The sequence below is a fragment of the Sus scrofa genome, chromosome 2 (genome assembly GCF_000003025.6).
Source record: "Sus scrofa isolate TJ Tabasco breed Duroc chromosome 2, Sscrofa11.1, whole genome shotgun sequence".
Classification (NCBI taxonomy): domain Eukaryota; kingdom Metazoa; phylum Chordata; class Mammalia; order Artiodactyla; family Suidae; genus Sus; species Sus scrofa.
Window position 1 is genome coordinate 78,867,915 of NC_010444.4, and position 27,292 is coordinate 78,895,206.

The 27,292-nt window shown below is 41.3% G+C and overlaps 2 protein-coding genes across 3 annotated transcripts in view; both read right to left on the reverse strand.

Annotated features, from left to right (window-relative positions):
• Positions 1 to 8,719, reverse strand: part of MAML1 (mastermind like transcriptional coactivator 1) — a 57,976-nt gene extending 49,257 nt beyond the window's left edge. Inside the window, exon 1 of the mRNA XM_003123646.5 lies at positions 8,103 to 8,719. Coding sequence (XP_003123694.2) covers positions 8,103 to 8,417 — 315 coding nt within the window. The 5' untranslated portion in view covers positions 8,418 to 8,719. The remainder of the gene's footprint in view (positions 1 to 8,102) is intronic.
• The window catches only part of CANX (calnexin), a 36,798-nt gene continuing 20,622 nt past the window's right edge, over positions 11,117 to 27,292 (reverse strand). For both annotated transcript variants that reach the window (NM_001243210.1, XM_021079153.1), the window contains 11 exon segments: positions 11,117 to 13,491; positions 16,770 to 16,849; positions 17,004 to 17,130; positions 18,484 to 18,603; positions 19,780 to 19,995; positions 21,254 to 21,410; positions 21,987 to 22,100; positions 24,276 to 24,465; positions 25,269 to 25,461; positions 26,000 to 26,081; positions 26,785 to 26,926. In NM_001243210.1, the coding sequence (NP_001230139.1) occupies positions 13,438 to 13,491; positions 16,770 to 16,849; positions 17,004 to 17,130; positions 18,484 to 18,603; positions 19,780 to 19,995; positions 21,254 to 21,410; positions 21,987 to 22,100; positions 24,276 to 24,465; positions 25,269 to 25,461; positions 26,000 to 26,081; positions 26,785 to 26,926 (1,475 nt within the window). In that variant the 3' untranslated portion in view covers positions 11,117 to 13,437.

Genomic DNA, 27,292 nt, shown 5'->3' on the forward strand with positions numbered 1-27,292 from the left:
CAAGGCCAGGATCGAACCTGCAACTTCATGGTTCCTGGTCAGATTCTTTAACCACTGTGCCACTGCAGGAACTCCAAATAATGTCCTTCTTAAGTGAAAGAATAACAGGTATAATCAACAATCAATTGATAAGATCAGGTATATAAAGCCCTTTTGTTACATTTCTCAGTAACTGAGAAAGTGAGTGACTGATGACTAGGTTATCCTTTTATAAGTCAGATGGTTTCTAATTCTCTGCTTTCATTAAAATTGAAAGTATACCTAACCAAGCTGTCAGCTCATAGTAACTTAATTTTTGATGATACATAGCACTGTGATTTTTGGCACATAACTCTAATTTCAAAAAATTAAAAACTTTTTTTTTTGGCTGCACCTGTTAACACATGAAAGTTCCTGGGCCTGGGATTGAACCCCCACTGCAATAACTAGAGGCACTGCAGCGACAACAACAGATCCTTTACCAGGTGAGTCACAAGGGACTCCTGAAAAATAATGTTATAATTAAATTTCCTCCTTTAGTGAACAAGGATTTCTAGAACTTATATTTATAAAAATAAGAAAACAGGAATAGGGAAGCATTTCTAATAAACTTGTATTTTTTTGTTAAGCAATTATTTATATAAAAAAAATCTGTCCTTTTTTTGGGGGGCTGCACCCAAGGCACATGGAAGATCCTAGGCTAGGGGTCAAATCAGAGTTGTAGCTATGAGCCTACACCACAGTCACAACACCAGATGGGAGGTGAGTCTGCAAACTACACCACAGCTCACGGCAATGCCAGATCCTAAACCCACTGTGCGAGGCCAGGGATCAAACCCCAATCCTCATGGATAGTAGTCGGGTTCGATACCACAGAGCCATGACAGGAACTCGGTATTTATAAAAATTTATAATGTATTTTTTGTTTGTTCTATTTGCTATAACTCAACTTTTTTTTTTTTTTTAATGGCTGCACCTGAGGGATATTTAAGTTCCTGGGCCAGGGATAGAATCTGAGCTCGCAGCTGTGGCAACGCTGGCTCCTTTAACCCACTGTGCCACACCTCTGACGCAACCGGAACTGCAGGAGTCAGACTCTTAACCCACTGCACCACAGTGGGAATGCCTAACTCAACTTAATGAGATAAATATATATAACACACAGAACCTTATAAACGCTACATACATTCTTCTTTATAAAACACCTTTGTTTGTTTTTTGAGCTGCACCCACGGCATATGGATGTTCCCAGGCAAGTGGTTGAATTGGAGCTGCAGCTGCCGGCCTACACCACAGCCATAGCAAAACAGGATCCTTAACACACTGAGCGAGGCCAGGGGCCGAACCTGCACCCTCACAGATACTAGCTGGGTTTGTTACAGCTAAGCCACAAAGGGAACCCCCTAAAACAACTTTAAAAATGCAAAAATAAGCATAGAGCTTTATGATCAAAGTAAACAAAAGTTTTTAATACCATTTTCTGTTGCAGAGAAATATGCTAGAGTGATCAAATACCTTTAAGGATTCATTATGTCAGAATAAAAGTATGTGGGACAAGTGTAGAAGAAATGCAAGTTCCAAAAGAAAAAGGAATGACTTAAAATTTTTGCTAAAAGAAAAGCATTCTTTAAATGGTTGATGAAAGTGTATCACTAAGGTATTCAGATTCCTCTAGCTACATTTTATTTTGCTTATTATTCTGGCCATGCCTGTGGCATACAGAAGTTCTCGAGCCAGGGATCGAACTCATGCCGCAGCAGAGACCGGAGCCATGGCAGTGACAATGCCGAATCCTTAAACCTGCTGCACCATAAGGGAACTCCTCCACTGGCTATGTTTTTAAAAGTGACATAACCATTTTATTTTTAAATGTCAATATTTATAATTCTCTGGAAGTTATATCCTACGCAACTATAAACAGCATATTTTTTGTCCTTTCTCTTTTCTCTTTTTAAAATAGTTGATTCATATTAAACATATTTAGCACTTATTAGGCTCTGTGTTGCACTAATTTCTTATTTCATATATTTCACTCAACAAATTGTTATGGTAATTTAGATAAAATTGATCAACACAATAAATGCATTACAATTTCTGGTAAGATTAAAAACAGGATGAAAATTTGAGATGTCAACAAAAATGTGTGAGGGGGTTCACAATGTTTCAAAATTATTTAATCCAATCACCCAGTATCAAATATAAAGTTTTTGTGATACTACTCCTACCTTTCCAGTTTTATCTTCCTGCCTCTGGCACATTAAGCCCCAAATTAAAAGAATTACTCACTGTAATAATTTCGTGCTTTTGTTTAGTTTCCCAAAGGGACCAAAGTCCCATTTGATGCCCCGTGAAAGAGCTCAAGTCCGCATGCATAAATGTTCGGAAATATCCTAAATGAAGAAAACCGTTTAAATTTTTTTGTCCCAGTGTCACTCTATAACTCTTTTAATAGCCCATGAAATAAGTGTTTCATGGAAAACTTTTTTTTTTTTGTCTTTTTAGGGCCGCACCTGCGGCATATGGAGGTCCCCAGGTTTGGGGTTGAATCCGAGCTATAGCCACTTGCCTACTCCACAGCCAAAGCAATGACAGATCTGAGCCACGTCTGTGACCTACCCCTCAGCTCACAGCAATGCCAGATCCTTAACCCACCGGACAAGGCCAGGGATCAAACCTGTGTCCTCATGGATACTAGTCAGATTCGTTTTTGCTGAGCCACGATGGGAACTCCCATGGAACACTTTTTGGGAAAACATCTGGCGAAATATATGAAGGCTCATTTAAAATGTAAAGTCTTGGAGTTCTCTTGCGGTGCAGCAGTTTAAGGATCCAGCATTGTCACTGCAGTGGCTTGGGTTGTACTGTGGTGTGGGTTTGATCCCTGGCCCAGGAACATCCACATGCCATGTGTGTGGCCAAAAAAAGTCAAGTCTTCAAGGCTTTTCAAACTTCACCCAAGGGACATCCCTTTCCCAATATTCGGACAAGCTTTGCACCCCTCAATAGGGCTTTGCAGTGACCTGTTTACCATTTACTCCCCAACAGGCTGCACCTATTGGCACCACCACAATTCCTGGCTCCCAGCAGCTCAAAGTTGGTTGAACAAATGACCAATTTAAAGATGGAAGGCAATGAGTGGATAATTCCTAAGCTTCTACTTTGGATCACTGGACTAGGGAAAATACTCTGAAGGAATATAAGATTGGCAGGAAAAAGGGAGAGTTGCTTTTGGACATATGGGAAATCAAAGTGTAAATGTCCAGTAGACAGCTGGAAGAGATATCTGGAGAATATGGAGATCTGGAGAATCTCACTGTTACAGGCAATAGATGAAGCCATGAAAGAATCAATGACATTAATCCAGGAAATAAAAATCGAGTGAAAAAAGTTGAGCATGTGGAGTTCCCGTCGTGGCACAGTGGTTAACGAATCCAACTAGGAACCATGAGGTTGCAGGTTCGGTCCCTGCCCTTGCTCAGTGGGTTGATGATCTGGCGTTGCCGTGAGCTGTGGTGTAGGTTGCAGACGCGGCTCAGATCCCGTGTTGCTGTGGCTCTGGCGTAGGCCGATGGCTACAGCTCCGATTCAACCCCTAGCCTGGGAACCTCCATATGCCGCGGGAGCGGCCCAAGAAATAGCAACAACAACAAAAGACAAAAAGACAAAAAAAAAAAAAAAAAAAAAAAGTAGAGCATGTAATTGGCTGAGGAACATTAATATTTTAAAAATGTGCAAAGAGGGAGTTCCTGTCATGGTACAGTGGAAACTAATCCAACTAGGAACCATGAGGTTGCAGGTTCGATCCCTGGCCTCGCTCAGTGGGTTAAGGATCTGGTGCTGCCGTGAGCTGTGGTGTAGTTTGCAGGCAAGGCTCAGATCTGGCATTGCTGTGGCTGTGGTGTAGGCCTGCAGCTGCAGCTCCGATTAGACCCCAAGCCTGGGAACCTCCATATGCCTTGGGTGCAGCCTTAAAAGGACAAAAGAAAAAAAAAAAAAAGTGTGCAAAGAAATTTTCTCAGGCCAGAAAACTTGGAATTCCCCTCAACTTCTCCCACTTGCCCCCATCCAATCCATCTAGCCCATCACGAAGCTCTGTCATCTCTGCCTTCAGAAGCTCTCCAGAATCCATCTCCTCCTATCTGTACTATTTATTACTACCAGCTCCAGTCTAGACCATTGAAAAGCTTCGACTGCATCCACTCTTGCCCAAACATCCTCCATCTAACACCAGAATGGTCCTTTAAAAATGTCAGATCATGTAATATTTTTGCTTAAAATCAAGCTACCGCTTCCCACTGCACTATCTGATCCTTACTTACCCACCTCTCACGTCAGTTGTCTATCTGAGGCTCTGACCACACTGACCTCTTTTCTGTTCTTCATGCAAGCTCAGAAGGTGCCTGCCTCAGAGACTTTGTGCTGGTGGTTCTTTCTAACTAGAATGTTCTTTTCTGAAACTTTCAGCTGCAGATGATCAATAACCTCTTGTGATTCAGGCAAATTAAGACGTATCATCTCTAAAGCTGCTACTATAAATCCCTTAGTATCACATAACTCCTTAAATTTTTTCTTAGCATTTATTATAACTTAAAATTGATTTTTAAAATTATTGATCCCTCTCCAGGAAAGCAGAGTTTTAATTTGTCTTGTTCATCACTGTATCCCTAATGACTAAAATATGCTCTGGCCCACAGTAGGCACTCAAATATTTGTTTTATGAATTAATAAGGGAAAGCAGGAAGGAGACCGAGAAGAGAGTCAGAAAGCTGGAAAGCAAATCATAAGAGAGTAGAAGCTAAGAGAAGCGTCTTCTTTTTTTTTTTTTTTTTTTTTTTTTTTTTTTTTTGAGAAGAGTCTTAAGAAGGAGGAAGTCAAGAAGAATGACTAAGAAGCCACTGAATTTGGCAATTCCATCTTTGGTGTCCTTTAAGGGGACAGCTTTGGAAAAGTAGAAAGGTAGAAGGCAAATTACAATGGGCTAACGAGTAAATGGGAAGTGCAGTGGGAAGTGCAATGGAATGGGCAAAGGGAAGGGAGATGATGGAATACTATTTTCAGGGTGAGAAAAGACAAAAGAAAGGAGAATATTTTCTCATGCTTTCAAGCTAAAGGGAAGGATCCAGTGGGAAAGGGGATACTGAAGACAAAAAAGAAAGAGGGTGCTAGGACAAGGTCTCAAATGTTCTAGGAAGAAATGGGATCCTAAAACCACAGTGGTAGTCATCTTTTCTATAAAATTATTCCACAGTACAATGTCTTTAATGTTCAGAAATTTCTACTCCTTGAAAATAACCTGTTATTAATGTAATTCTTACATAAGTTCTTTCTACAAGATCATTATTAAAATTCTGCACATCTTTAACTTTTAGATGGTATACACGGGGGTGTCTGGGATAGAGTGCCTGCGTGCAGTGTCTTCACAAGTGGTTTAGAGAACAAAAGTTTTAGGGAGAGGGATAGAGGGGAGAAGGAGAGTCTGTGTGAAAATGACAAAACTCTTAAGTTTTAAATTATGTACAGCTGAGAGAGAGAGAGAAAGAAATTCTGCATGCCTAACTAAGCAGGAAAGGCAACTTCAACTTCCATGAATGGTTGGCATGCAACTGCCAAATTTCTTAGTACAATATCATAACTACTTAAGGAATAAGCAGTAAAAGTTTGACAAAGATGGATAAAGGCATATGGCCTTTATCCATCAAATATAAACCTTTATAGCATTTTACTAAAAGAAAATGTTCAAACTCTTGTAGAAGACGATTTTCATGACAGAATGAATGTTTGTATAAAGTTAGTAAATAATTCTTTATGTCAAAAAAGAAGTCAATACAAACTTAGAAAACTTTACTTTCTAACGAGCACATACAATATGATGAAAACCAACTACTAGAGTAGAAAAAAAAGTCTGAAACACTGTTTCTGATCCACCTCTAACAGAATAAGTACATAGTGGTCAGGCCTTTGGTGTGGTGGAAGAGCCTAAGAAGGGGAAAAAATAACCAGAGGGTGAACTCTATTAGTAAATTTCATTTGTACAAATGGTTCATTGATGATAACTTTGCTATGAAAGGCTGCCTAAGAGTACTGAAGAACATTTGGAAAAAAACAATAATATTCCTTATGTAAGGATTATTAATTAGATCAAATATAAATTCTGACTTGTCAAAAATAACAATGACTAAGAGGTAATTTCTCCTCTCCATCTCTCTGGGCAAAGCTGTGCTCCTTCCAAGCCAAAATCCTACCCAGGTAAGGACTCTCTCCCCCTCTGAACTGAAGGAGCCACCAAAATGGAAAATGCCACTGTGTTCTTAATGACACTGATCTTCCCTTCCTAAAAACCCACTCCAAGGCTAAAGAGCTCCCCTAGAATCACTTGGAGACTGAAGTGAAAAGGGTCCCTCTTCCTAGCAGGGAAAAGAAAGAGCACTTCCATTCTAAAGTTTAAACTCATGAAACCCATAGGTCAAGGTTTAATGTGATAAGACATCAACCTAACATGGCATACCTGATAACCCAAAGGAATGATGACAGGCCAGACTCAAGTTCTAACACACTGAGAATTAATTTCTCTTCAAACAGCATGCCAAATTTCTCTCCAGTAGTTTAGGACTAAAAATACCATTGAGGATCTAAACTCTCACCCTCTTTAAACAAACAGAATCACTACTAATATACTCTCTAGGGGGTGTTCAAAGCAGCTATTTGTGTGTAAAACTGAGATTTGTAGAGCTTTCATTATTTACTTACACTGCAATGATCACCCACAACTTACAAGTCTTTCCTTCAACTCCTCCCTGCATCCCAAGGTTTACAGTCTGGTTTACAAGACGTGATCTAAAGCAGTATGTGACTTGGTGTTTAAAATAAATAGCACGGACAATACATTTCCTAAATGTTTTGACAAGATTCTAACTGCTGTGGGGTAGGGTGGATGAGAACTGGCTTTAAAGAGAAGATGAGCTGGACCTCAAGAATGGCAGAATTCTGAAAAGGTGACGGGGGAGAGTGTGGCAGGCAGCCTTTCCAAGTTGATGAAATATTTTCATATGCACACTCATTTCTTTTGAATCGTAAGAATCCTAGAGGATAAGAAACCAAACACATCCTCAGTTTACAGACAAGAAAAATGAGGAGGAGAAAATTTGACTCTATTAGATTTGATAACAATACACAATGAAACATCCATCATCCCAGGCTAGTGTGGGAGAGAATAAGGAAAATAATTCAACCAGCGCATAGGACCTGTGAGGGACATATCATTTAAAGGTTAAGAGACTAAACACCTAAAGACTAGTTAGGGAGGAGTACTGCAACAGGCCAGGTGAAAGGTAATAAAGGCATGAATTAAAAAATACACATTACAAATTAAATTGGTAACATTTGTTCTAAACTCCACATTACCCAGAAAGCAACAACAACAAAACCTGTTTTATCAATTTCAGGGAGGAAAACTTCTAACCAACAAATTTCCCGAATATCTACTGAGAACCCAAAGGGAACAATAATTTACCGACGAAACTTAACACCGTCAGAGATTTTAAACAGGCTTATAATTAAAACTGGAATTGTCCACAATATTGCTGGAATCACAAATACACAAACTTCGGAATTCCCTAAACAAAGAATACTTTTGTGCCACGCAATGAGCAGTACTATGCCTTCACTAAGATTTCCAGATTCTCGGATTTTCCATTCAGAACAGTTTGATCTGGTCAACTAAAGTTCGTCTTATTCTCATATTTAAGCCCTGACGCTGCAAAGAGCAAGGACCCAATGGACATTTACAGAGTAAATGAAGCCACTCTCAAAGGCAACTTTAATACCAGTCTGTTCCAAAAGTAAACTACTCATAATTTCGGAATCAAGTCTGGAAGAAAAACCTTTCAACGATGGTTCGCCAACCTTCCCGGCCGGAGCCTTAACGTAAGGTCCTTGGGGTCGTGTTTTCCCAAAGTAATGCCACAGTGCCATTTCCCGCAGATGACAACTGCTCAGTCCCTGCCATATTAGCCTCCCCCGAGCCAGACCCGACGAATTAAGGGCACTGGGGAAGTCTCAAAGGGCCCCAGGAGGCGTCGGGGCAGAGTCTCCCAGGAAGGGGAGGCTCCCCGAGCCCTACTCACCGCGACAGGGCGGCCGTGCTCCGGACCGTCAGTGACGTCGAGGCGGGGGGCCGGGGCAGGCGCCGGGGCCGGGGCCGGGGCAGGCGGCTGCCGGTGCTTGCCGGCGCGTTTGGCCTTGGCCTGGATGCAGCGCTGGTGTAGGGCGAAGGTGTGCTGGCGTTCGAGCTCCAGACGCTCGGGCGACACGGCCTCGTAGCGGGCCTCGCAGGTGCTGTGGTGGCGCCGACACAGCTCGATGCGCCGGCGGAGGCGCTCCATGACCGCGCTGTGCCGCGGCAGCGCAAACTCCGCCATGGGGCAGGTGGGCAGCACCATGGGCCGCGGGCTGCACGGGCCGGGCCCAAGTCGGGCCTCTCGGGGCCGGCTGGCACTGTGGGCTCCGCTCCCCGCCCGTGGCCCGGCCGCCTTATGGCCACGCCATGACCCCGAGAGCTGTGCAGCGGGCTCGAGCGCGGCGGCGGGTCTTGCTCCGGCCCCGCTCGGCCCAACCGGGGCAGGCGTTCGCTGCCCACCTCAGGCCTCGGCCTGTCCCCGCCGCCCCGAACCCATTGTTTTCCGCGCCGCCGCCGCCGCCATCTTAAAATTGTTTTCAGGGCTCTCGGAAGAGGGCAGGGCCCCGGCAAGCTACCCCGGCGTCACGGCTGATGAACAGGGATTGCAGCCAATCAGAGAAGAAAGAGTGGGCGGCCCGAGGGGCGGGCACGAGCACGCAAGAAGCGCGCTAGGGCTCCCGTGCGGAGTTTAAAAGGAACTCTCTAGTGAGAGGCAGAGGGTAGCAGCTGGGCGGGCTTCGGGCCTGGGTTCCAGCCAACTGAGACCGCCTGGAGCCGGCCCTAACACCGCCTCATGCGGAGAGGCCCTTCCGGGTCCGCAGAGGAAAGAGGGGCAGGCCTAACTGGCTAAACCCAGACGCCCGCCTGGCACTCCTTCAGCCTCTTTAAATTCGGCTTTGATGAGCTCTCAAGTAAGCCATGCTTTTTCCAGCTGGTTTTCTTCCCTCACTCATTACATTCAGCCTCACAATTGGTCAGAATCGTACACGAGTGAGCTGAAAAGGTTTGTTTCCTCTTGCACTATTCTGAATCATCGAGACTATCATCTCCCTTTATATGTCTTAACAGATTTCACAAGTTCAACTACCACTTTAAAAAAAAAATCCCTAGTAGATATGAAGAGAGAAAGGAGTCTAGCTCTTTCTTTGCGGGGTGGTGGTGGTGGTGGGAGAATAGAACTGCAAAGGATGATCCTTAAGTAAACACACATACACCCACCCAATCAGGGAGCCTAGCCTGCAAACTCTTTAAAAAATATATTTTAAAGATTTTAAAAAGTTTTAAAGCTTGTTAGGTAAAACAGAGTCACTCAACAAAATCCGACTAAAGACAACTGCACTCTAGTATTATAACCAGTACGTAAAGAGAATGGGAGACTGTAGGGAAAAAACAGGAGCAATGAAACAGATAGTCTGTGGTGTTGGGCCAAGTTAACTAGAAACAGGTATTGGCACCCTGATTGCTAAAAAGTTAAATAGGAGGTGCCAAAATGAGAAACGTCAATAATAGCTCAAACATGTTACACTTTTTACTAGGCCAGTGAAAACGTTTTATTTTAAAATCAGAAAAAAAAAATTGAGTCCTCATTCAAATAGTATTTGTTTTTATACAAACGCAGAAAAAAATTTAAGTGGCCCAGAAAGGCAAAATTGCCTAGGGCTCATGAATGCCATAACATGGTCCTGCTCTTAACATTCTTCAAATTCTACACCGGAAATAATTTCTTTTCTAATAGCAAAGATAATAGTAACTAGGAGCATTACATTTCCAGTACTTTAGTAAGCACTTCAAAAGCCTAATATTGCATAAATACAGTTGTGGTCTTTCAAAAATATCACTGAAGGAGTTCCCATCGTGGCGCAGTGGTTAACGAATCTGACTAGGAACCATGAGATTGCGGGTTCGGTCCCTGCCCTTGCTCAGTGGGTTAACGATCCGGCGTTGCGGTGAGCTGTGGTGTAGGTTGCAGACGCGGCTTGGATCCCGCGTTGCTGTGGCTCTGGTGTAGGCCGGTGGCTATGGCTCCGATTCAGCCCCTAGCCTGGGAACCTCCATATGCCGCGGGAGCGGCCCAAGAAATAGCAACAACAACAACAAAAAAGAGAGACAAAAGACAAAAAAAAAAAAAAAAAAAATCACTGAAGGGAGTTTCACTGTGGTGCAGTGGGTCTAGAATCTGACTGCAGCAGCTTGGGTTGATGAGGAGACAAGGGTTCAATCCCTGACCCAGCAGGGGGTTAAAGGATCTGGTGCTGCTGCAGCTGTGGCTATGACTTAAGATTCAGCCCCTGGTCCAGGAACATCCATCTATCCTCGGTGCGACCATTAAAAAAACAAACTGAAATATGTAAGAGTATTTGAAAGAATCCAATTCTCTCTCTCTCTCTCTATATATATATTTTGCCTTATGGAGTTGAATACCCCCAGGCTAGGGGTTGAATCAGAGCTGCAGCTGCCAGCCTTTGCCACCGTCACAGCAATGCCACACCACAGCTCATGGCAACGCGGGATCCTTTAACCCACTGAGTGAGGCCAGGAATAGAACCTGCATGGTTCTCAAGGATACTAGTCAGATTCATTACTGCTGAGCCACAGTGGGAAATCCTGAAAGAGTCCGATTCTGAACAAAGATTTATTTTCTAATAAAAAAAATTAAAAAGTTCAATGGTTCTCATCAATCTCCAAGACTATTATGTACAAATGATCCCTCCCTTTATGAGTTGCTATACAACTGAAACTGCTGAACCCCCAACCCAGCAGAAAAAGGAGGCAAAGGCTACTTTCAGTTAGACTGGATCAAATCCACATGATGAGATGAAGTAATTATTTCATGGTCCATAATAGTTCCTGCACATTAGTAAACTCTTGTGAAGTGGCCAATTAAAGGAAAATTAACCCACTATTGAAACAGTAAAACACACAAACTGAAGATTACTATGAAGAAGTTGAGTCAAAAGCAGATGCTTTAACACAGGACTTTAATGTAATACCATTTAGTAACGTGACAATTTGAGAAAAATGGAGATTATTTTTATGGATAAGAGAAACTGAGGAGCATATCTGTTGGGCTGGGCATTTTACAACAATGCTATAAACAACCAGCATATAAAATCATAACGTAAGTGCCTTTTAAAGGGCCGTACATGGCTGCTGGTCATTCTCTAATGTGTCAGGAGGCTGCACCTTCAACAAAGAGTGAAAAGGAGAATCAAGAAAAGACTTTGTTTTGGTTTTCTTTTTTTTCCGAACAAGTGTTGCTAAATTACCCTGAAAGGCAAATGAACACTCTATTGATTTATACTTGTTATTTGATAGCTCAGCAGAAGAAACTTTAAGGAAGGCATGAAATACAGTATCAATGGAGAGTGAAGAAGGCTTCTAGAAATGCAATGATCCCACACACTTGCTTCAAGGAGAAACCTGCAGACATATTTTCAGGTCTTGCTAAGGAAATGTTTATTTGCACTCAATACACTTGGGAAAGTCTGCTACATAGCTAAGGTCACTGTGACCACAGAACAACAGATGAAAAGGATAAAGCACTGAACAGCAAGAAAAATGCATCCCACCCTCATAAGAATTTAAGTGAACCAGTAAAAAATTGAAGATAAACAAAATAAACAGATACAGCCTTCATCTTTTACGAATATACTTCCTCCCCAATATTTCCCCAATATAAACACTCTCGAGTGTTTATATATTCAGTGCAAGGAACAGTATCTTCGGTACATTTGAAACACCTCTGAAGAATAAAGCTAAAAAAAAAATCTAATTCTGAATACATTTCAGTGTGGTGTAATAATGATATTATTACACTATCGTGATGGGAGAGAGGCTATGATAGCACCCATCTGCATTCCACATGAAAAAAACAAACTTAAGATCATTTCTTAAAAATTCTACAAGCCACATACTTTGGAAAAAAATTTTCTTTTTTGGAATAGGACTGACTGCTTTATCTTGTAATTGAAGACACAACTGTTACACAAACTGCAAATAAAGATTTAAAGGGTTTATCAGCAGCTACAAAAATCGGAAAACTCATGCTATAAGTCACTCCTCCCATAAATACTTTTAGCCTGTGTTCAATTAGTCAATTCTGAATTGGTTCACCTCTGGATTAGACTTCTAAAGTCTTTACACAGAGTGAAAGAAATGGTAAAAATGGAAGATGGTATTCTATCCTGTACTTTTTGACCCTGGAAAGGTGTGGGTCTGCTTAACAAAGGAAGAAGAAACATACACTTAATTACAATAAAGCTTAACACTATGCAGAGCTTATAATCATTTTTCAGCAACAGACTGCAAGCTGCACAGTGAAGACAATGCATAGCAGAGGAGAAAGCTGGGAATTTGGGGAAACTAGGAAGGTAAAACAGTGTCAACACAGTGGAAGATGTGATGAAAACATCTGCATCTATTCTGGAGCTCACATGCCCTGGGAGCGTTCCTGAAAAAACCACCTGCTCGAGAAGGCTGGAACCCAGACACTCTCGGTATATGAAGTATGAATGCCTGAGTGCCACATTATGCCACCTCCTCCGCTAACTGCAAAGCTGTCTGGGAACTGAATTGTTCCAAGGGCAAAAGAACACACACTTTTTATGGTATAACCAACATCAAGTGAAAAGTTTTTTCTTTTTGTATGTCTATTTTTAATACAACTTAAACAGAACCTTTATATAAATTTGGGCTTCCATCCAATCCCTCTCCTCAATTTCCTTAGGAGGAATTGAGTAATGGAAGCAAGCAAAACAAGATCATAACCACAAATGACTGAACTTTAAACATGATTATCAATTTCAAGGGACAGAGACACTTGCATGTTTTGTAATACCACACTTAAAAAACAAAATCAGTTATAAAAATTTCAAATTCATCTCCCTAGCATTTTTAAAGGTTGGTGTTATTTCTGCATGGACATATTAATATATTAAATTAAGCCAACATTTTTAAAGACTGGCAAAGTTCTATCACTCTATTTAAAAAAACAAAGATGTTTAAAAAAAAAAAAGTACAAGTTAGTTGCCTCAAGTTACATTTCACAACCATTATGTTAAATGCTCTTTCTACAGAAACAGGGTCCTTTATGTCACAACTGCAATTATGTACTGCTAGGTGTTTAAAATTACACGGGCTAGTGTTCAACTGGAACCTGTTGATGGTGACGTCTGGAGGTTTTCTGAGTTTCAACCTAAGGTGTGTCAGGTCCTCTCCTAGGACCCACACTTGCAGGGGGAGGGGAGGGAGAGGAAATCACAGATCAAGTTCTTAAGATTGTTTCACTCTCTTCGTGGCTTTCTGTTTCTTGGTGATCTGTTCAAAATTTCATCCTCCTGTTGGTTGAGAAAAAAAGAAATTCACTGTAATTAGAAGTTAAAAAAACTTTTTTGGCCTCACCCATGGCATGCAGAAGTTCCTAGGCCAGGGATCAAACCTGTGCTACAGCAGTGACAATGCCAGACCCTTAATCCGCTGAGCCACCGGGGAATTCCATAGTAATTTTTTAAAGAGTAAAAATTCACCAAGTTTTCAAGATCAGCCAAGCTGAGTATGACCTGCTTAACCCATCTTTCAAGAAAAGAAAAATAATTAGAAGAAAACGCACCAAAACATGATTGTTGCAGAGGTGATGGAGTTGTGTGTGTTCTAAGTTAGTCTCTGTTTTCCATTAACACTTTTCTAAATCTAACCCATAAACATTTTCTTTAAAAACGACTGGGGGGAGTTCCCGTTGTGGTTCAGTAGTTGACGAATCCAACTAGGAACCATGAGGTTGAGGGTTTGATCCCTGGCCTTGCTCAGTGGGTCAGGGATCCAGCGTTGCCGTGAGCTGTGGTATAGGTTGCAGATGTGGCTTGGATCCCCGCACTGCTGTGGCTCTGGTGTAGGCCGGCGGCTATGGCTCCGATTGGATCCCTAGCCTGGGAACCTCCATATGGCATGAGAGCGGCCCCAAAAATTGGCAAAAAAAGACAATAAATAAATAAATAAAAATAAAAACAACCAGACACCAAGCCTTCCCATGTAATCTTGCTCAATTCTAAATAATCTACTGGTCTGTGGACACATCAGCCCCATCATTTTGAGACTAAGAAAGCAAAGATTCATGAAGACTTCAAGATTCATGAGGTCCCATACAATACTCAAGACCACTCTTTCTACTACTCTACACAGCGACTTTGTATTTCCAAGGAAGTTTGGAGAATATAGAAATGTATGTGAGACCAGTCTCTACCTGAAAGAACTGCATTCTGGTTGAGTCAGAATATATCCATTGAAAATATAAACAGCACTGACCTTTATCAATAGGAGGGGAGCTCTGGCAGCCAGAAATGGAAACTGGGTAGAGTTTCCAGAGTTTCCAGAAAGGATCAGAAGGAAACAGAGAAGCACTTGGAAAAAGGACCCTGGGGAGTTCCCATTGTGGTGCAGCAGAAATGAATCCAACAACTAGTATCCACAAGGATGAGGGTTTGATCCCCGGCATCACTCAGTGGGTCAGGGATCAGGCATTGCTGTGAGCTGTGGTGCAGGTTGCAGACGCGGCTCAGATTCCGAGTTGCTATGGCTGTGGTGTAGGCCTCTGATTCGATCCCTGGCCTGGGAAATTTCCATATGCCATGGGTGGGGCCCTAAAAAGCAAAAAAAAAAAAAAAGGGGGGGGGAGTCCCTGCTAAGAAAGGTGTGGACTGTTTTCTTCCCCTCATACCTCATATTCAGTCCACGAGAAAACTCAGATAAGCTCACATCCTTCTCTCCTATTGCCCTGCTCAGAGCCACCATACCCTGCCTGGATTATAACAGCTTCCTAATCAGGCTCCTTGATGCTCCCTGCTCTGTAGAAAACATAGCAGCTAGAGTAATGAGATCCAGTCACAACTTTGCTCCAAAGTCTACAATGGCTGCCCATTTCACTAGGAGAAGCAGCCCATACAACAGCCTCAGAGGCCCCACCTAATCTGCAGCCTTGCCCATGTCCATGTGCCTTTTCCCCACCCTTTCAATCTGCAGGCCATACTGGCCTTTTGGACTACTACCTCAGGCCTCTGTACTGGCTGTTCTCCCAGAAATGCTCTTCCCATGGACAGCTCCATGGCAAAATCCTTAATCTCTCTCAAGTCTCTGCTCACCTCTCCACTGAGGGCTACCTAGCAACCCATCCCACCACCTCTAGCACTTTCATACCTTTCCCTGTCCTACTTTCTTCATAGCCCATTGGTTTTTTTTTTTTTTTTTTTTTTTGGTCTTTTGTCTTTTGTCCTTTTAGGGCTGCACCTGCAGCATATGAAGGTTCTCAGGCTAGGGGTCTAATCAGAGCTGTTGCTGCCGAGGGCAGGGATCGAACCTGCAACCTCATGGTTCCTAGCTGGATTCATTTCCACTGTGTCATGAGGGGAACTCCCCATTGCTCTTTAATATACTGTTCATTTACTTCTTTATAATGTCTACCACATATGGTCTGCTTCCTTTCACTAGAATACAGACTCCCCAAGGCAGGGTTATCTTTGTCTTATTCACTAACAATGCCTGGCACATAATGGTACTCTACAAGTATTTGTGGAATGAATGAACAAATGAATCCATCAGCAAGGACAATGACTGGAGTTCCTGTCAGGGCTCAGCAGTTAACAAACCTGACTAGTATCCACGACGACTTGGTTTTGATCCCTGGCCTTGCTCAGGGGGTTAAGGATCTGGTGTTGCCATGAGCTGTGGTGTAGGTCACAGATGTGGCTGGGATCCCATGTTGCTGTGGCTGTGGTGCGGGCCAGCAACTGTAGCTCTGATTCAACGCCTAGCCTGGGAACCTCCATATGCCGTGGGTTTGGCCTTAAAAGGACAAAAAAATAAAATAAAATAAAATGCAGTGATTTGTCCAAGAAATATTTTTATTTTGGTCTTTTTTGTCTTTTTAGGGCCACACCCACAGCATATGGAGGTTCCCAGGCTAGAGGTCTAATTGGAGCTGTTGCTTCAGGCCTATGCCAGAGCCACAGCAATGACAGATCCGAGTTGCGTCTGCGACCTATAGCACAGCTCACAGCAACGCCAGATCCTTAACCCACTGAGCAAGGCCAGGGACTGAACCCGCAACCTCATGGTTCCTAGTCAGATTCGTTTCTGCTGTGCCACAAAGGGAACTTCCAAAAGCCTCTACTCTTATCAACTGCTGGCAGGGAGTCAGTATAGACTTCTTCAGGGATGATTTAAAAGGTACACCATCTTCAACCAGATTATTTCACTTCAGCTAATAACTCCTGTCCAAGAAATATTTTTTAAGAGCACAATGAGGAGAGAGAGATGATGAGACAGAATTATAAAATGACCTGAAGTTGTCATCGCAGAAAGCATTTTATCAGTCTTTCCCCACAACCTTCTGCTTATTCCAGAAAACCATTTTCAACACATAAAATACTTCTGAGATTAAGATGTAATTAGAAATTATAAAATGCTGACTTGTGTTGCTAAGAATTCCACTTTTACAAAATTGGCTGTAACAGAATTTTTATTGCCACAGCCACTAAAAATTACCCTATGAAAATACTCTCTACTTAAATGTAGCTTCACTTGAGTTGCTTGAAATACAAAATATACTCTCCCCCCGGATTACCTCTGCTTTCGGTTTCCTATCTTCCTCCTCCTGACTGACAGTGCCACCATCTTCTTCAGCATCGCTTTTTTGCTTCTCTTCTAAGACATAAGTCAAAGTAAAACAAATGAGCAAAACCTTACACTTGTTTTTAGTAGCCCAAAATTAGCATTAGAACATACCTCTAGAGTCTAAAATAACCTTGCCAATAATTGGCATAAACAGCTTTGAAACATCTTGGGGTCTACTTCTTACCAAGTTTCTCTTCACCTTCCTCCTCCTCATCTCCCTTTTCCTTCTCTTCTTCCTTTTCTTCTTCTTCCTCCTTCACATCTGGTTGAGGAGCATCAGTCTTCTTATACTCCACAGGACTGGCCTGTTTCTGAAATATGCCCCCAAAGCACTATAGTTTTGTTCACATTTTATAGATTACATTACCACATAATTATTGAATGCTTATGAGCAAAGTTCTGTACCCAGCATATATGCTGGGGTAGATACACAGAAATGAGTTAAGACTGAATTCCTGCCTCACAGCTTCCTCTCAGTAAGCATGTGTGTGGTTCAAGGTAAAAGAAACAGTATGAGCAAAGGGTTCAGACAATAATGTGCAGGTCTCATTATTAATCAAGGTGACTGAGGCACAGATATGCAGAATAATGGTGGGGGATAAGGCTGGAAAGGAAGATTGGGGATCAGGTTACAAAACATCTTGAATGCAAGGTAAAGCATAATTCTCATTTAGTAGAAGTAGAGGGCCTACACAAAATTTTGTTTTTTATTTTGCAATTTTTTTTTTTCTTTTTAGGCCACACTGCAGCATATGGAGTTCCTGGGCCAGGGATCAGATTCGAGCCACAGCAATGCTGGATCCTTAACCCATTGTGCTGGGTTGGAGATCAAACCTGCCTCCCAGTACTGCAGAAAGCCTGCCATCCCACTGCGCCACTGTGGGAACTCCTGTTTTTTAATTTTTTTTTTTTTTTTTGGTCTTTTTGCTATTTCTTGGGCCGCTCCCGCAGCATATGGAGGTTCCTAGGCTAGGGGTTGAATCGGAGCTGTAGCCACCGGCTTACGCCAGAGCCACAGCAACGCGGGATCCGAGCTGCGTCTGCAACCTACACCACAGCTCACGGCAACGCCGGATCGTTAACCCACTGAGCAAGGGCAGGGATGAACCTGCAACCTCATAGTTCCTAGTCGGATTCGTTAACCACTGCGCCACGACGGGAACTCCCTAAATTTTTAAATATCAAAGGCTAAACAAGAAAAACCTACAATAAGGCTGTGGAATACCCCTAACATGTGTTTTTCCAGGAGGGAAGGTAGGGATACTGAGGAAGGAATGGATAATGAGGAATCAAAGACTGAAATATAAAGTACATGAATAGAAATAACTATGACAGAAGGAAAAGCTAGTCTGTGCCCAGATGGCTAGGTTTTATATCTAAGTTGGTTTCTTCTTTTCTTTTAGAAAGCTGCCGCCAAATATAAAGGAGAGTAACACAGTGGGCTATACTACTAGAAACTACTAGGGGCTTCTACTAGGAGCTAACAAATCCTATTCCCACCTGGGAACATTAAATAGCCACTAAGAGTAGTGAACAGGTTTCAGAAGTCAACACAGTATGTGGCCCAGTCACTACTGAGCTGCTACAAAGAAAATTTCAGGCAATTTATAAGAGTGACTAAAAGTGAATCAAAATAAAAAACAAAACAAACCAACAACTCATACCTTTCCAGAACAGCAGAAGAGGATGACAAGAAACACAGGTAATGCCACAGTCAAAATATAAACCACCCAGAGCCATGGGCGCTCCTCGGCTGCCTCAATCATCTGCCCCACCACACCTGGCTGAAAAACAAGACAGGACTGATTTCACCTTCTGACCTTTAACACCAAACACAGGCTGTGGCTGTACTGTTCCACTGTTCAATTACTGCAAGGCACTACTCAGGCACCTGCTGTTTCAAAGGATTCATTCAAGCCTAGCTGTTTATACAGATGAAAAAGGAAAGAAGAGAAAAGCCTTAATTTTCCTGCTCTCCTTATCATCAAGGTAACTTTCCTTTCCTAGGTGTGAAAGCTGGCTTCTTAATCACCTGCAAAGGTTCCCTTAACCTCAGGGATCAACGAACAAAGAATTTCTTTTCTCTTTTTTCTTTTTTTGTCTTTTTGCCTTTTCTAGGATGGCTCCCGCGGCATATGGAGGTTCCCAGCCTACGCCAGAGCCACAGCAGCGCAGGATCTAAGCCGAGTCTGCGACCTACACCACAGCTCACAGCAACGCCAGATCCTTAACCCACTGAGCAAGGCCAGGGATGGAACTCGCAAACTCATGGTTCCTAGTCGGATTCGTTAACCACTGCTCCACGATGGGAACTCCGACGAATCAAGAATTTCTTGATCTCAATGTCTCTATCTCTCCAATTCCCAGCTTGGCCATATGACAAATTCCTTAAAAACTCCATTTATGGGTAAATCAAGATTCAGTATTTACCTGCGGCATATGGAGGTTCCCAGGCTAGGGGTACAATCAGAGCTATAGCTGCCAGCCTACACCACAGCCACAGCCACACAGGATCTGAGCTACAATCTATACTGCAGCTCATGGCAATGCTAGATTCTTAACCCATTAAGAAAGGCCAGGGATCAAACCCACATCCTCACGGACACTAGTCGGGTTCATTACTGCTGAGCCACAATGGGAACTCCAAGATTCAATAGTTAAAAATGCCTCAAAATATACCCTAAATGGCAAATTTTGTTATATATATGTCTTAACACTATTTCTTAAAAAATACACTGTAAGTAACACAAATATGGACTCTAAAGCCATTACATTCGCCTAATGAAACCATATCCAAACACCCAGTATTTTGTCTTGAGCACACAGAGGTCACACACTTTCTATGCCAATATTCCCAAATAAGAGAAAAGACAAATTTTAGAAGACGGCTTTTCACAACAGCAGCAGTTAGTTACCTGTAATAAAAGATATAAATGTACAAGAAACAAGAAAGTACAAACCTCAGCAGCCCCATCGGCAGCCTTCTTCAGACCCCATCCATCATTGGCCCAATCATCAACCACTCTTCGATCACCACAAATGATGAAATTGTCAAAAAAAATGTCCGAGGTCATAGACCACAGTTCTAAACCAATAGCACTAAAAGGAGTCATTTTGAAAGGTTCCAAATCTTCAAAGAAATCTGGATTTGGTATTTTCCGGGGTTTCCAAATCCCCTAGAGAAAAGATAATGATCAACATAAATTCAGGTCTAGACTCCAACTCCTTTTAATTTCTAATTATCACCCATGATTGTGATTCAAACCAACAAGCTTCCTCTGCCTGGCACATTCCAACAGCGTGTATTCTTTTTTTTTTTCTTTTTAGGGACACACCTGTGGCATATGGAGATTCCCAGGCTAGGGGTCTAATCGGAGCTGTAGCTGCCGTCCTACGCCACAGCCACAGCCACGCCAGATCCAAGCCGTACCTACAACCTATACCACAGCCACAGCAACGCCGGATCCATAACCCACTGAGTGAGGCCAGGGATCGAACCTGCAACCTCATGTTTCCTGGTCAGATTCGTTTCTGCTGTGCCACAAAAGGGAACTCCCAAAAGCCTCTACTCTTATCAACTGCTGGCAGGAGTCAGTACAGACTTCTTCAGGGATGATTTAAAAGGTACACCATCTTCAACCAGATTATTTCACTTCAGCTAACTTCCTAAAGAAATAGTTACCACATACATTCAGAAGAAAAATCACTTAAGTAAGTAAGGACTAAAAGCAAAAATGGCAATTCACCAAAATGGCCATAGACAAAGCAGCTAAAAGGCAATTTTTAATTTCTCATTAATGGCTCAATTAAAAACACATTTAAAAACAGAAAAATATACAGTTTATACAGAGAGATGCAGACCTATACCGCACATTTGAAAATGTAACAAAGTAGAAATTAATGATTTTAAATAACCTGACTAGAAACAGAAGTGAGACCAGGGTCTGAGTGGTTATGTCTATAGTAAACTCGAAGCTTTATAATATCACCACCTTTATTCTTATCATCTCATTTGAGCCTCACAGTCTTTTTACAGTGGAAAATACTGAGGTCAAGTAATAAGCTGACTTGTGGTCAGGAAGCCAACTCCCATCACAGTCCTCTACCCACCCCATCACAAGACATTGCCAATTTGAATTCTGTGGCTACCGCACCCCTGCCACACAGGAGCAGGGTAACCAAATCACAAGTTTCCCATTTTTTGTTTCTTTTTGTTTCTAAACATAAAAAGCAATTAGGAATGCTCTTCCTTCCAGCTTCCAGGTTTATCTTTTTAATAATTAACACATTAAGTTCCCTCTCAGTTTTGAAGTTTACTTTGTTTTTAATACAACAGTTTGAATATAGTGATCAAACTGGCAGCCTCACTACAGACAAAGCTTGTATCTGAACACAGAGATCAATGAAGCAACTCAACCATTAAGAGGTACAAACCTGGTAGTTAGGATTGTCAATCATGGGAGGTTTCCATTTGCCCTTATAATTAGGGTTGTCAATCATAGGTCGCTGCCAGACACCACACCCAGGGGCCGACTCACACTTGGGGTTGGCAATCTGAGGAGCCTCCCACTCTCCATCCATATCTTCATCCCTGTGGAGATATAAACAAACTCCAAGTGAATTCTATGATGCAGGACTATGAAAAGCTGTCCCAGGGCTTCCCTGAAATCCTGCATGATAATTTCTAAGTGTTGTACTACAGAGCATCATCTTGTTTTCACATTTCCAGCAACAAGGGTATTTCATGAGAGGTGCATTAAAAAAAGAGAGATGAAAACGTAATTAGTTTGTTGAGCTCTACATTTTGAGCACTTGGGTGTATTTAGGTACTAACTTTTACTTCAAAAAAAAAAAAGTAGGTAAGTTTAAAAGTTAACTAAAGCTCGGAGTTCCCAAAGTGGCTCAGTGGTTAACGAATCTGACTAGCATCCATGAGGACGAAGGTTCAGATCCCGGCTCAGTGGGTTAAGGATCTGGTGTTGCCGTGAGCTGTGGCATAGGTCACTGACGTGGGTCAGGTGCTGAGTTGCTGTGGCCACACAGCTCCAATTAGACCCCTAACCTGGGAACTTCCACATGCTGCAGGTGCAATGGAAGGAAGGAAGGAAGGAAGGAAGAAAGGAAGGAAGGAAGGAAGGAAGGAAGAAAAGTTAACTAAAGCTCATACCAATCCTCTGGCTTCTCTGCATCTGGATCAGGTACATATTCAGGCTCATCATCTAACCAGCCTATAGGCTTAGTGGCTTCTTCATCTGGAATCTTAGCAGGGGCATCTTCATCCCTTAAACACAAAAGAAAAGGTCAACTGACAACACTGGCCAGTAAATCACAATGTGGTCCCACTTTGTGAATCTTAGGGCAATCTAAAAATATCTTGGGAGTTCCCCATGTGGCACAATGGTATCATCAGCATCTCTGCAGTGCCAGGAGGCAAGTTTGATCCCCGGCCTGGTACAGTAGGTTAAGGACACGAGTATGCCACAGCTGTGGTGTAGGTCACAACTATGGCTTGGGATCCCTGGCCCAGGAACTCCGTATGCCTTGGGGCGGCCAAAAAAAAGAAAAATGTTGGCAATGTGGAGAAAATGAAACTCTCATACACCACTTGTGGGAAAGCACAGTGGTGCCACTTTGGAAAACAATTTGGCAGTTCCTCAAAAAGTAAAACATAGTTACCATATGACCCAACAATTCCACTTCTAGGAATAACGACCAAGAGAAATTAAAATGGACATTCACCCAAAAATCTATACATGAATGTTCGTAGCGTTATTCATTAACCACATACAAAAAAGGGAAACCTACATACTGATTAAATAAAGAATCGATAAATAAAATGTGGTATTATCCATACAATGGAGTACTACTCAGTCATAAAAGGGATTGATACATGCTTCAATATGGATGAGTCTTGAAAACATTATGCTAAGTGCAAGAAACTGCCCACAAAAGACCACGTATTTTATTATTCTATATCCAGAATGGGCAAATCCATAGAGAGAGAAAGCAGATTAGTGGTTTTCAGGGATTAGTGGAAGGCAGAGATAGGGAGTAACTGATTAATGGGTATGGGCTTCTTTTTTAAATTCTTGGTCAGGATTATGCTTGTTTTTGAACTATGCTTGTCTTAAAATTACCTGTATGAAAACTTAAACTTGTATATCATTCAGTGGCCTTTTAAACTGAACATTCACCCCTTACTCCCAAGATAAAATAGCTAGTTAAGGAACACAATACTGAATAATAAGGCTGAATCCAAACCTGGTATTCACCAAATATACAAATAAACTCACCCTTTATAGCCATGCACTATCAACTAGAATTTAACTGCTAAGCCTAAGAGGATACTTTTACAAATGGAAGATCAGTCTTACTATTATTCTGTGTTTACTTTCTGACATTGCCAAGAGTCACTGCACTGTGTTCAAACATGGCAATACATAAGAGTATAAGCTGCTTGTTTTCTCACCAGGCTCCAATGTGTTCCCTACATAAAAGGCTACATATACTCAATTTCCCTCATATATATGTTCAGCTCACTCCTGTTCCTCTACTTTTCTACTTTTGCACATATTCTTTAACCAGGGATTACCATTTCACATCTGCAGCAGTTAGTTAATTCTTGCCCCACTTGCAAGTTTCAGTTTGATTTGCCCTGCTCCAAGAAACTGCTAGAGTTAGGTATACCTGGTGCCCTGGTAATCAAGTAATACCTATTAGACCACTTACCACAAACACGTCAACTTCACTTGCCTGTCTTACAACTCCACTCGGAGTTGCATAGGCAGTTGGTGTCCTTGTGGCTTTGTATTCCACCGCCCAACAGAGAGCAGTAATCTCCTGAGTATTGTTTCAATAGGAAAGAGGTAATTCTTCAAATTAAAATTTAAGATTTTATGGAGTTCCCACTGCAATGTAACAGGATCAGCGTCTTAGGAGCATTGGGACACAGGTTTGATTCCCAGCCTGGCATAGAGGGTTAGGAATCCTGGCATTGCCGCAGCTATGGAGTGGGCCACAGATGTGGCTCATATCTGATCCCTGGCCTGGGGAACTCCATATGCTGCAGGATGGCCAAAAATAAATAAATAAAATAAAATTTATAATTTTAGGACTCCAGCTTTAAATACGAATTCATAGAAGCATTAGAAAGGCTGGTCCAAGAGACTTGAGGTTCTGCCACAAACCAAAATGTTACACAGGCAAACTATATCATTGGTTTTAGCATTTGGTGGCTTGTAAAATGGTGTGAGGCAAGGCAGGTGATCATGATGGCCCTAGTGATCACTAGGGTAGTCACTACTATTTTCAGCTACAGTAGTCTCTATGTTTCCTAACATTAGGCTGCATCACGGATTATTGAAATTATCAGATCTCAACCAATATTTGCTTATTCAAGTCACATGAAACATATGAAATGCTCCAATGCACTCAAAGACAGGTCCCAAAGACTCACCAGTCATCTGGTTTGACAGCATCAGGATCTGGAATTTTTGGTCTTTCATCCCAATCTTCAGGCTTCCTGTCTTCTGGGTCCTCAATTTCACGTGAAGGATTTACAGGAGGAGTCATGTCATTTAACAGATTCCCACTATTCACAACAGCTTGGTCCACTAATATTTCAAAACTATTATCTGGATTCAAGACTGAAACAAATTAAATGCAATTTTAAAAAGTTAATTAGCTCTTCGTTCCTAAGCTCTCTTTACATAAAGTGAAAGCATGGAGTAAAGACCTCGGGTCTTAGAGCGCTGGGCAAGTTAGCACTCTTTTCCTTATCTGTAAGTCATAAACATTAATTCTTCCAGTTTTTAGGAATTAAATATGAGATAGAATTTTAAAACACTAAAAGATTCCATGTATGAACATTAAACGCATCAAAAAAACAAAGGTACTAATGCAATGTTGGTCTAACACAAATGGTTACACACCAGTCAACAGGCAAGTAAGTATTTATTATGACCATCCCCCAGTGGGAAAGGCCCATTTCTTCATTTTTTGAGTTGGATTATCACTATCTATGTTACCAAAATTTCACATTACACAAACCTTTTATTTATCAAACCATGTGTCTACTCAGTTGTCTAGGTGTTAGAGCATCCAAACTAAAAGATACTTTGAAAAAAAACTATACTTATATTTCTACTTTGTTAGTTAAGATTTTATCAAGAAGAAAACAAAGGGAGGAAATGAGGGGTGGGAATCAAGCACAGAAGCTCTTTATATAGGGCATACGAGCTTATTCTTAAAATTATTTCAAACCTTAGTTCTCAATTCCACCTATGAAAAGACGTTTCTTTTAGTGCAGAGAAATTAAGTTCATTTCACCACTAAGATATTAAGTAAACTCTTATTTGAAGGCTTAGGTCTTCTGCAGGTGTACAATCTTTAACTTAAATGGGTGATAAATGTGTAATGCCATAAAACCCAGAAATTAAGTTTTTCTTACTTAATGTATAAAGATGTGTTTTCTTATCAGTAAAATAGGTCTTCAGATCTGCATCTGGCCTCTTAGCATGCTTTTCTTCATAGACACCCGTTTTGGGGTTTTTGTGGCGGAAGATGAAGTGCAATTTATAGTCTTCTCCACATTTATCTGGACCAAACATAATTGTATAAGGGGTCTTGTCGTGGAACTGATCCTTCAGAAACAAAAATGGTTTAAGTAACTCAAAGTGTTGAAAAGTAACCTTCCAAAAGTGTGATATATTGTCTTATAAACTCCCAAACAGTGTCGCATTAAAGGAAAACTTTATTCATTTGTGAGGTTTGTATAGATACCAGTGAAAAGAAATAACCAGAAATTAACAAGAAATTTTACATGAGAATGTATGAAAGTGCTTAAAAACACACAATAATGTATATATCTAGACAGTTAACTGCTTCTTTCATAAAATGAAGAAGTTTGATGAAACTAGAAAGTACACAGAACAAGAAAAAAAAAAGAAAACACACACACACACACAGACAACAGAAACCAAGGATAAAACAGCACTGCTTGAAATTTACATTTCAAATAAAAACCACAGAAATGTCAAAGTCAGTATTCCCAACCTCCGAAGTATTTCAACAGCATAAGAGAAGGCCTTTACTTTCATTCTTAGAAAATTTTCTTTCCTTTCCTCTGAGATTCTTAAAAGATAACTCTGGGTGGCCACATAAAGAAATGGAAGTACCTACCAGGTTGAGTTCTGGAGTTTTGGAAAGTAGTTTTACATAGGCACCGCCACATTCTATTCCATTTTGGAAATTAACCTCATACCTAATAGCAGAGAGAAAGGCAGAAAACCATGTGGCATTTTGAAAAATCAAATTTCTTAATTTATGTGCCCTTTCTCTCATCTCGGTCACATGTTTTATCACAGGTCATATATGAAGATTCCATCTTCCATCGTTATGGCTACACAATCCCTCAAAATAAGTAAGTAAAAGAAAATAAATTCTTTTTTTTTTTCCCTTCTTTTCTTAGGGCTGCACCTGTGGCATATGGAAGTTCCCAGGCTAGGGGCTGAATCAGAACTGCAGCTGCTGTCCAGAGTCCACAGTCACACCAGATCTGAGCTGCGTCTGCGACCTACATCGCAGCTCATGGCAACACTGGATCCTTACTTAACCCACTGAGCCAGGCCAGGCATCGAACCCATGTCTTCATGGATATTAGTTGGGTTTGTTAGAGCTGAGCCACAATGGAACTCCCAGAAAATAAAGTCTTAATGTAGATTCCCAATAAATACATTCTGCAAAAATCTAGGAATTTGATACCAGGATGAAAAAGCTGATTTACTCAAAATAATTTATTGGGCAAGAAAAAAAAGTTAAGGTTATAGGATGCTTAAATACACCCCCAAATGCCTATTCTAGCATGTAATTATTCTCACAATTTTTTTTTAGATAAAGTAATAGTTTTACAACATAATGTCTTCACCATTCCTAGAGAGCTTCTGTCAAGCAAGTGTTTTACTCACTGAACAATGAGAGGCTTGGTATCAAAGATGAAGGGCTTATTCAGTTTAGTGGAGATAGCATGATGTTTGGCCCGAGATAGCAATACAAGTCCTTTATCACCTGGAAGTTTTGTTTCCTTCATTTCATCTACTTCCCATTTTCCTGCAAGACAACAAAAAAAAGTTCCACTCCCTAACTCTACCTCTGAAGATCCTTTAAATGGTAACAAACAAAACCCCAATTTATGCAAATCCATCATACTGACAAATGTGTAAAATGTTCCTTTCAACTAAGAGCTGGTCTTTTAATATCAAATGCATAAAACTGACAAATATTAAGATATGGTTTTTAAAAACTTATAGCACATTCATTTTACCAATGCCTAGAAAAGACCTTCCATTTCCAAAATACAGCATCACAGGTACTAAATTCTCTCTCTGTTTTATGGTGTAAAATAAACATTTCAACTGGTCTAACCCTATAAAATGTAAGGGAAACACAAAAACAGCAAACTTCCAAAGAAAAATC